The 11,908-nt window shown below is 34.9% G+C and overlaps 1 protein-coding gene across 5 annotated transcripts in view; it reads left to right on the top strand.

The window, feature by feature from the left end:
- The first annotated feature begins 280 nt into the window (after positions 1-280).
- Positions 281-11,908, top strand: part of LOC125657959 (mitotic checkpoint protein BUB3-like) — a 30,020-nt gene continuing 18,392 nt past the window's right edge. The window contains exon 1 of one of the 5 annotated variants that reach the window (XM_056149034.1): positions 281-346. Coding sequence is in view for 1 of the 5 variants with exons in the window: in XM_056149033.1 (XP_056005008.1) it covers positions 8,449-8,476 (28 nt within the window). In the remaining 4 variants the exon portion in view is untranslated. Of the gene's footprint in view, positions 395-4,170; positions 4,189-8,331; positions 8,477-11,908 lie in introns of those variants that run through there. The other 4 variants (XM_056149035.1, XM_056149036.1, XM_056149037.1 and 1 more) reach the window with 4 other exon arrangements.

Below are 11,908 nucleotides of genomic sequence, written 5' to 3'. Positions count from 1 at the left end.
AAAGTGTCATACTTACATGAATGTCTTCATAAAAGCGTAGCTTTTACTATTTTCAGTACTTTGATTTATTGAAGACGAATATCGTGTAACAATACATGCATGTGTGTGGGCTATTTTAATAGTGTCTTCCCCTCTTTCTGGGGGATATGGTTCAGTTTTGGAAGCAGTGTCCCCTTTAAAATCAAGTTCTATATTGAAATGAATATTTGCCCTTTAATTTTAACAATATAGGGAATGCGATACTTTCGGATTTTAAAGATGTGATCGTTCACTACTCTTTCTTTTATTTTACTATTTGTATTTCCTGTTTATTCGGTTGGCGCGGTGGACCGGTGGAGTATTAACAGTAACAATATTTTATTCAGAACACAGTATTGACAGTACTAACATTAGGGTGAGCGCAAGTTCATGAGAGGATCAGTTGATTGGGATGTGGGTTCTTTTCCCAGGCCAAGGCCAAGGGGGCACTTTACCGTGTGAAGTTCACGTGTTAATGTACCCTTTTGTTGTGATTTACAAATGTTCACTTTACCTCAGGGAGTCTCTGTGTATCCTGTTATATCATTCCCACAAGTGATATGTTACACGCTGCTTCCGGTTAGATGCACCTAATACCCTATACCCTAATATTGCTACACCTTTGTAATTAATGTCGATATTATTTACAAATAGGCCAACAATTTATCTATAATATGTTTTACGGCGTAACCGTGTTTGAGGGCGAAGCAAACAAATTTTGGCATTGGTATCTATATCCAAAACAGAACAAAGACAACCCGAAGTTAGCACGAGGACGGAACTGTATCAAAGCATCCTAATTTTGGATATTTGATCCGCCTACATATTGAACGCGGGAAATATAACACAATTGATATAAACAGTACATTGTGATGTCATATTCAGCGTCGTTATTTAGGAAATTTACAAGCATAGCGTTTGAACCACAACAACAAACATGGCGTTAATCGTGGAGTGATTATATATGATTAAGAAAATAAGATTTACATACTTTTACGAATTTTATGTAACATCTCAGAACGACGTGAACTAGGGTAGACGAGATTCAAAATGGAGAAATACATGTCCACGCGATAATATTCGAATCGACGCCATTAGTACCAAAATTTTCAAGTTCCATAGATATGGTATAGTTTTTCATTTTTTCCTATATTTTCCTTTTAAACATGTATATACGTGTTACCTATAGGGAGAGCTCCGCTCTCACGGCCCTTCGGGCCGTGAGAGGGCTTCGCCCTCTATAATATATGACTGTTTCCTCATCACAATCATTGTCATAATGCTTGTGAGTTATTGTTGTTTTGAACCAAATATTACTACTATCATGACCATGGAACATAAAACATAATCCGACATTCCTTAGACTCTTTCCCCCGCTTTTCTATTGTGACATACATGCGTCTCCCACCGTACATGTTGCAATATAAAAGAGGGAGTAGGAGTCGGAGGAATTTCGGATTACATAATGGGGCTATAATGGAGATTTTATCTTGTGAAGGAAAATGCCATGATGTGACGCATGAGCCTCCTGTTTTTAAATTCTAAATGATGTGACACGTGAACCTCCTGTTTTTAAATTCTAAATGATGTGACACATGAGCCTCCTGTTTTTAAATTCTAAATGATGTGACACATGAGCCTCCTGTTTTTAAATTCTAAATGCAGTCTTCACGAAAACTCAGTGGTCCGAAGACCAAGACCAGTGAATTTTACGGTCGAGTCGGTGAAAATTAAAAATCAGGAAGTCTGATGGGCTTGTAGACTTTTTGTAAGTCACATTAAACATAATGTTGGATTTAGATACTCTAAACGTCTTATTTGCTTAAATTTACCATCAAAATAAAAATAAATCAAAAAATAGCACATAGAGTAAGTGTTTGGACATCGTGGTTTGTTTATTTCGTAAAAAACGGTAACTATACTTGTAAATGTCAAGAAAACTTATACGTTGAGCTTGTAAATATTAAACGAACTTGTTGAACAACAAAAATGGCCGCGTTCTGTATCGCACTGCACACCGGTAATATTGCTGCTTTATTGCATTGTCCAATTAAAATGAACTTCGACAATTGCAGTTATCTCTGATTGTATGCAATTTCTATAGTTTATAGAATTTATCAATCATTTACATTTGATGTTAGTAGAGAAGACTACTTCCTAAAGTGCACTAGCTCTGGCTGTTTTCATGTTTGTGAAAAATACGTGAATTTGTAGTCTTGTTCTTTGCGGGCGAAGAGAGAGAAAAGACCGTGTACGGTGTTGTTTTCTGGTATCGACAAAAAAGGTGGATATGAATACGAGTAATAACCATAGTTTCAGTAAATTAATTTTACAATGCATTCCATAATGTTTGTGATACACATATGAAAATTTAGGGGGCCAGTAAATTTCACTGTGGGCCAGTAAATTCAGACAGTTCACTGGTCCAACTGGCCAGCAAATTTTAAATGTTTTCGTGAAGACGGTAAATGATGTGACACGTGAACCTCCTGTTTTTAAATTCTAAATTATGTGACACATGAGCCTCCTGTTTTTAAATTCTAAATGATGTGACACATGAGCCTCCTGTTTTTAAATTCTAAATGCTGTTGATGTGATGCATGAGCCTCCTGTTTTTAAATACTAACAGGGTTTGACATTTACTTTTTATGCCCCAGAGATCGAAGATCGGGGGGCATATTGTTTTTGTCCTGTCTGTCATTCTATCATTTTGTAATTCTGTCATTCTGTCTGAAACTTTAACCTTGCTAATAACTTTTGAACAGTAAGAGATAGAGCTTTGATATTTCACATGAGTATTCCTTGTGACAAGACCTTTCCGTGGGTACCAACATTTTTGACCCTGTGACCTTGGAGTTTGACCTACTTTTTGAAAACTTTAAACTTGCTAATAACTTTTGAACAGTAAGAGATAGAGCTTTGATATTTCACATGAGTATTCCTTGTTACAAGATCTTTCCATTGGTATTGAACCTTTTGACCTTGACATTTGATCTACTTTAATTTTTTTTTATATTGGTCATAACTTCTAAATGGTAAATATTAGAGCTTTCATATTGTACATGAGCATTTCTTTTGACAAGATCTTTCTACTGGTACCAAGATATTTGCCCTTGTGACCTTGGCCATCTTCGGAATTGGCCATTATCGGGGGCATTTGTGTTTCACAAACACATCTTGTTTTAGCACTAGACCAGTCGGGCTTGCTTCAAATGATTTTTACTAGACCTGACCTTACATGTACATCCACTAGCCCTGATGTGACAAACTTTCCAGAAAAAAACCCGATACTTTCTCCATATTCAAACACAACTTTTGACAAATGTTAAGTTTAAACTAAAACGTATTGTCTCAAAAAATCTTTAGTCTCGTCATTCAATTTGATGCTTTTATTTTCAAACACATTTTCTGTTTCTTTAAATTCTACCTGGCAAGGAAATTCATTAGTCTATTTAGAATGAAATTACCTCATTCAGTTTTTTATACCCCCGAGATCGAAGATCGGGGTGCATATTGTTTTTGTCCTGTCTGTCATTCTGTAATTCTGTCTGAAACTTTAACCTTGCTAATAACTTTTGAACAGTAAGTGCTAGAGCTTTGATATTTCACATGAGTATTCCAAACTCCCCATCGAGGCCTCATTACGTCACCTACAAATAGACCTCTCCTATGTGACGCACCACAATATACAGATTTGTATATTGTGAGTCCGCGATTATCACGCAGGCAAATAACACTAAAGAAGTAGTTCATAGTTAAAAGTTTGAAGATATTGACATTAAGAGCATTAATATAAAAATATGGATTTTATTTTAAACATAAAATGATCAAAAGATCATTAAAAAGTAGGGAGACTCTGTTCAAGTTATTGTGTAAACTAATGAACTTAATGTTTACGTTCTTGTTTTGAAAGTTGTTTACGTTTGACGTTATGTTTTTTCGTCATTCTACAGTGACGTCACACAGTATACGCGGCCTAAGAAATCGCTATCCCATAATGCCTAATTGGAAGAGTTTGGTTTGTGAGCAAACGAACTCTGGCGGAAGTTTGATGAGTATTCCTTGTGACAAGATCTTTCCGTGGGTACCAACATTTTTGACTATGTGACTTTGACCTTGGAGTTTGATCTACTTTCTGAAAACTTTAACCTTGCTAATAACTTTTGAACAGTAAGTGCTAGAGCTTTGATATTTCACATGAGTATTTCTTGTGACAAGATCTTTCCATGAGTAAAATTGTTGAGCTTGGAGTTTGACCTACTTTTAAAATTTTTAGCTCACATGAGCTGAAAGCTTTTCTGATCGCCTGTTGTCCATCATGTCTGTATGTCCATCTGTAAACTTTTTACATTTTCGAACCACAGGGCCAATTATAACCAAACTTGGCCAAAAGCATCCTTGGGTAAAGGGCTTTCAAGTTTGTTCAAATGAAGGGTCATGCCCCCTTCAAAGGGGAGATAATCACAAAAATAGATTGGGGTCATTTAAAAAGCTTCTTCTCAAGAACCATGGGGCCAGAAGAGCTGAAATTTTCAGGAAAGCTTCCTGACATAGTACAGATTCAAGTTTGTTAAAATCATGGCCCCCAGGGGTAGGATGGGGCCACAATAGGGGATCAAAGATTTACATACAAATATATAGGGAAAATCTTTAAAAATCTTCTTCTCAACAACTACTGGGCCAGGAAAGTGGAAATTTACATGAAAGCTTCCTGACATAGTACAGATTCAAGTTTGTTAAAATCATGGCCCCCAGGGGTAGGATGGGGCCACAATAGGGGATCAAAGTTTTACATACAAATATATAGGGAAAGATCTTTTAAAATCTTCTTCTCAACAACCACTGAGCCAGAAAAGCTGACCCCTAGGGTTAGGATGGGGCCACAATTGGAGATCAAAGTTTTACATAACTAATAAATTGAAAAAAATCTTTAAAAATTTTCTCCTTAAGAACCATTGGGCTAAAGAAGTTTACATTTGCACAAAAGCTCCCTGACATAGTGTAGATTGAAGTTTGTAAAAATCATTGTCCCCAGAGGTAAGATGGGGCCACAGTGGGGATCAAAATTTTACATACAAATATATAGAGAAAATCATTAAAAATCTTCAGAAAAATCACTGGTCAGAAAAGTTTACATTTACATGAAAGCTTCCTGACATAGTGCTGATTCAATTTTGTAAAAATCATGGCCCCCGGGAGTAGGTTGCCTGGGGCCACGATAGGGGAACAAAGTTCTATATGCGAATATATAGGAAATTTTTTTAAATATGAGCCCAGGTGAGTGATGTGGCCCATGGACCTCTTGTGTACATTGGTCAAAACTTTTAAATGGTAAATATTAGAGCTTTCATATTGCACAAGAGCATTTCCTGTGACTTGATCTTTCTACTGGTACCAAGATATTTTGTCCTGTGACCTTGGCCATCTTTGGAATTGGCCATTATCGGGGATATTTGTGTTTCACAAACACATCTTGTTTTTAAATTTCTTTCTCACAAGCCCTGCCTTATTTCTTCCCAACCTTTTCCTTTTTTCTCTTGGGACATCTCTCCTTGAGAACGAGAAGTCATATTTCAATATTTCACATTCCCGCACATATGTCAACACTGAAAAATGGCTGTTTACGACATAGTTTATTAATGTGATAAACACTTTCTTATATTTGATTCACTGTTTTTTTTAAATGAAAATGAAATCAATTTATATCTATTTATCCGAACATAGATTTACACACATTAACATCGATTAGATGTTGTAAAACATCACTTCTGGTCGCGACTTATTTATTAGAACTAGAAATAGAGATTAGGCCAGCATGCAGTTCAAAATTGCTCATAAACTCTTTACAGGTATTCTTGTTTTAAAAAAAAAATATGTTTTTAAGTTAGTTAAGAATATAAATATCATATGGTTTAAAGTAAAGTTTCTTGTTTATTTTTCAACACAACCAGTCGGACTAGTAAATCAACATCATACCTGACCGGACTTATTATTTAGTAGACTCAGTTGCATTAGTGTCAAGCCCTGACTAAATGATTTGATGGCTTGTAATAAAAAGCAAAATATTTATTCTCTAGAGGGGAAGGGGGGGGGGGTTGACAACAATAAGTCTTCCTTAACTTGGTTTGTTTATACCTGTGATTGTCAGACTGTTTGTTTGAAAGAATGAAATTTGGACTCATTGATTTTAGCATGGAACTCATTACTGTAATCAAGGCGAGTCCGCTGGACTCATGATAACCATTTTCAAAATGAATCACTGATAGTGTTTATGTGTAAAACACTTAAATAACATCTTCTTTAGTGCTATCGATATTAAATTGAAACTAAATGGATATTTAGAAAGAACAGATAGTCCTTTACTAAAATTGTAAAGTTGATGAACCCAGGGTAGGGCCAAAATTGTCAGTTATTAAATGTGTGAACAATAGAAATGTTTAACTTTTTAGCTCACCTGATCAAAATTTGTCTGTTGTCTGTCAGCGGCGGCGGCGATGTCCTTGTCAGCATCGTTATTGTTGAAAACTTTTCACATTTTCATCTTCTTCTCCAGAACAACGGGGTCAATTTCAACCAAACTTTGCACAAAGCATCCCTGGGTGAAGGGCTTTCAAGTTTATTCAAAAGAAGGGTCATGCCCCTTTGAAGGGGAGATACTCACAAAAATGCAAAAATAGGGTGGGGTCATTTAAAAATCTTCTAAAGAAGCACTGGGCCAAAAGAGCTGAAATTTACATGAAAGCTTCCTGACATAGTGCAGATTCACGTTTGTTAAAATCACGGCCCCCGGGGGATAGGTTGGGGCCACAATAGGAGATTAAAATTTTACATAGGAATAAATAGGGAAAATCTTTATAAATATTCTTCTCAAGAACCGAATGGACCAGAAGAGCTGAGATTTACTTGAAAGCTTCCTGACATAGTGTAGATTCAAGTTTGTTAAAATCATTGCCCACAGGGGTAGGTTGGGGCCACAAAAGGGGATCAAAGTTGGACTTGTTTTACATACAAATATATTGGGAAAATGTTTTGATACATGTAATCTTCTTCTCAAGAACCACTGGACCATGAAAGTAAGAATTTACATGAAAGCTTCCTGACATAGTGCAGATTCAAGTTTGTTCAAATCATGGCCCCTGTGGGTAGGATGGGATAGGGGATCAAATTTTACATAGAAATATGTAGGGAAAGTCATTAAAAATCTTCTAAAGAATCACTGGGCCAAAAAAGTTTACATTTAAATGAAAGCTTCTTGACGTAGTGCAGGTTCAAGTTTGTTCAAATCATGGCCCCCAGGGGTAGGATGGGGCCACAATAGGGATCAAAATTTTACATACTAATATTTATGGAAAATCTTTAGTGACTCAGGTGAGCGATGTGGCCCATTAGCCTCTTGTTAAATACTTAATGATGTGACACATGAGCCACTTGTTTTTAAATACTAAATGCTGTTGGTTGGTTGTCAAAGTTTCTTGCAGGTATTTTCTGATTTTTGTAAATATACGTTTAAAGATATTTATAGTTAGAGCCCCGCATTTCATGCGGGAAGCCCTATAGTAATCACATTGTCTGTCCGTCAACACTTTCTTTGTGACATGATAACTCAAACAGTTTTTATCGTACAGTTTTCAAATTCTGTACATAAATGATGTACAATAAGAGGAAGAAGCCCATAGATTTTGGGGTCATTTCACTTTGTCTGTTTGGCATAATCTTTGTTATTATGAAAACTTTCTTTGTGACACAATAACTCAAACAGTTTTCATTGTACAGTTTTCAAATTTTGTACAGAAATACTTTACAATAAGAGGAAGACACCTATATATTCTGGGATCATGTCACTTTGTCCTTATGTATGTCATCATCTCTGTTATTATGAACACTTTCTTTGTGACACAATAACTCAAACAGTTTTCATTGTACAGTTTTCAAATTTTGTACAGAAATACTTTACAATAAGAGGAAGACACCTATATATTCTGGGATCATGTCACTGTGTCCGTCTGTCATCATCTTTCTTATTATGACCATATCTATTTACCACAGTCTAAGGGAGATAATTCAATTTGAATTATGATATGCATTGTATTGATATAGAAAATTTACAGGAAATAATTCTACAACATTGTGTATGTGTATATTTTTGGTTTTTTTAATGTGATATAAAAAATGCATGATGTTACATGTATATGAAATTAAAACGTACACGTCATTCCCAGTAAACAACTTTCGATCAGGATCGGAATACGAAATAAAATTTCTTATATCCGGTTGCAAAGTGAAACTGCTTCAAGAAATTGAATTATGTAGTAATTGCACGTTACACCTTAGAGAACTGTTCCTTTTAATAAAGAAAGTCACAAAATAGATACAAAATGAGTGTACCTTATTCATTACTGTTACCGAGCTTTCGTCAGTGAAAATCTCGAAATGGCGTGTTTCACTGCGCATGTTGACGGTAAGGTCCACATTTTCTATGTGAGCATTTTGATATTTGCTTATGATTTTTTTAGCGCATACATGGTATGTCTCGGCTATGAATAATGGAAATTTTCTCACATATGTATGTAAAGACATATTCTATAGATTTCTAATTTTGAAAATGTAGTCGAACACTTTTATTAAATAACAATGTGTTTGAAAACACTAAGAGCCCCGATGTCAGAATTTCCTTTTCCAAGACATCAATATGTCAAATTCATAATCCTTTACGAATAGTATGTACCATATTTTGTACCAGTTATCTATTTGAATCCCCTATTACAATGGGATTTATTTGCACTGTTGTGGATGAGTGTGTGTCAAACAGAAGTAATTTAAATTTGCATCAGTCTCTCATAAATATGCTTCATGATTAATTTTTCACAAATTTGCATTCCAATATATCTTTGAATATTATTAATTCTAACATATATACCAGCCCCAAACATTGCTATATCAAATACAGATGGACAGTCACTTTCCTCTAATAACCCTCAGCGGGGCCCTTGCTGACCGTGTCAGTTTTCTAGTTTGAAATAACTTTCTGTTGTTTAGGTCTAATATTATCCATTTCTCACCCTTTTCTGTATGGTCAGAGCATTCACTTTGCAACAACGAGACCCAAATTTGATTGTCGAGCCTTATGCCATGTCAATCTTACGACATGTAGCATTCAGATTCTTTTATTCTTTACTGGTGCAACACATCAACAAGTAATGGTTATTGTCCATATGTAAAACAGATAACAATTAATAATGATAGTAATGGCATGGCATTAGCCATAGTGTTACTTATGACAATAGTGATATTGTATATATATATATGCTTGTGTCTGTGAATGACAATTATGGTGGATAATGCATGCATACATATATATACAAACATATACAGTGGAGCCTCGTTAATCCGGACACTTTGGTTCCCAGCAAAATCGTCCGGATAAATGAAGCGTCCGGATAATTAAATCGCATATTTTCTAGCTTTGCATAAGTAGCCAATATGTGCCTACTTTATTGATGCATAGTGAATTAAACACATTCTATCATTGGATTTAACCATTTGCATTAGTAAATAAATTATGATAATGTTAACATTTACATGTATTTCAAAGCACTAAAATTTAATGTACGTGTTCAGTGTATTTGCCTGTGCTTACATTGTACATACATATGATCCCTGCAAATAAATATACAAAAGTGTGTACCGTATGCACTAAAATAAATAATGAAGCACTTTATGTAACTATAAGTAATTAAATCATTAGTAACTAACATAATCATTTACATTTCAAACATTTCATCAAACTTTTACTTCTTAAAGAGGCCGGTAATTTCCATCTGTCACGGGTTCGGCGGTCTGTTAAAACAATCTTCATCGTCCAAAGTTGATATAAGAATTTCGTGATTATCATGTCAGTTGACAACATTCTTTAACCAAAATCCAATCTTCCATAGTTTATATTTCTTATTCTATAATTATCCAAGACAATATCAAGAAAACAAAATCATTTAAGCTTGTAATATCAAGACCTACTACTGCTTTGATCTAGTCACACGCACCTATTATTTTCATGATGCGATAATAACGGAACAAAACTCGGATGAAACTAACATTACAGGTACATACAGAATTTAATTGTCATTTTCCTTAAAATGATAATTTTCTCACTTCTACTCAGAGTTTAAAAATTCGAAAGCAATAAAGCTCTACAACATCGTAACAAGAATCAATCGTACACAGGTACATTCTACATGCGTGACATTCTAAACATTAAAAACTTACTGCATATACATGTGCATGAACATACATGTATATTTCACGCCAATCAACAGTATAAAATCCAGAATCTAGAAGTATAATCTACACTCTTTAGATTTGAATAAGCCGATATCAATTTACGAATCAGTACAACTGATACGTGTAGCAGTTAAAAAAATTATCATTACGGCATGATGTTTAATTTATTAATACTATTAGGCTATTGATCAAGACTATAAAATAATATGCTACAGATTTATTTACAAAATTCAACACTACACGCAATAAAGATCCTATGTGCGAAAATTGGCAATACAATGTCTCGATCGGCACGTGCTATCTAATGGACTTATCATCACACACCACCGAATTGGAGGGAGGTGTTGACAGGGTACAGGTAATCGCTTCAATTAGACAGTTTGGTTTGTTTTCTTTATAATTTACGCCTTGCTAAAATTGTCCGACACAGACCTTCCCTAAACAAAATTACCATCTGGATTAACGGTACAATTTTCAATGCATTATAATGTTTTGTAGTAAAAAGTGACCGTCCGGATCCCGAACGCGAATTTCCGGATTAATGATGCAAAATAATGTATAAAAATTCCATTCCCTAGAAAAATCGTCCAGAAGGTGTAGCGTCCGGATTAATGGCGTCCGGATTACCGAGGTTCCACTGTATACATATCCAAGTTACAGTTTTTATTCATAATTAGCAGCATTAGAATGCACATGTGTGTACAAACATAGACAAACTTACATGTGTACTCAAACTTTGTCATTAAGCCTTGTATTCTCAATGGTAAACAAGTTTATGATAATGCTAATAGTATAAAGGTAGTTTTTGGCAGTTAGCATTTTAGCATATAAGGAATTTTCAAAAGTTATGACTTTCGTTGCCTTGCAATCAACTGAAGTTGTAAACACAGCTCTTTTGGATATGACCTTTAAAATTACAAAGCTTTCTGTGTCGCTTTAGGAGTTAAAACAAAAAGGAATTCCCACTGAAAATGAGTTTACAAGGTACATTTAAGTCTTAGCTTTATCTTCATTGGTACATTTTAAATCTTAGCTTTATCGTCATTGGTCGAGATTTATACCTGTTATGTCAGCTATGAGGCTTCTGTAATCAAACATACAATACCCTTAATTCAAACATTTTCCTGGATTTCCTCACTAAAACCAAAATATTACGGATGGGATCTATGTCCCGTGAAATTCCAACTGCATGGATTAGTTGGATTTGTAAAGTACAGCTTAAGTACACTGCAATGGTAACTATAAAAAGAGTAAATGACTATCATTGACTCGGGACTATATAAAATAGGAGTGATGCAACACACATCAAATTCAACCTTGTATTACCAGCCGATTCTTGGTGTTTTAAGCTGGTTTTCTAAGTGGAAAACTGTGTAATATCAGAGTTTTTGAAATAAAAAGAATTTCACTTATCAAGTGGACCAGTGAATTGATGAAATTTACTGGTGTAAACAAATATTTGCTGGTCAGTATCTTAGTTACTTGAAATGAATGGGGGGAAAACACAAACAAACAAAACTTTAAAACAAATTAATGTAAAGCCACAATATCCATGGCCTTGTGACTGGGTAATGGTGAATTTTAGACAGTTTGCATGCCATACATGTGGCTT

The sequence above is a fragment of the Ostrea edulis genome, chromosome 9 (genome assembly GCF_947568905.1).
Source record: "Ostrea edulis chromosome 9, xbOstEdul1.1, whole genome shotgun sequence".
NCBI classification, from domain to species: domain Eukaryota; kingdom Metazoa; phylum Mollusca; class Bivalvia; order Ostreida; family Ostreidae; genus Ostrea; species Ostrea edulis.
The sequence above is the reverse complement of the archived record's forward strand: the minus strand, read 5'-3'. Positions and strand labels throughout refer to the sequence as shown.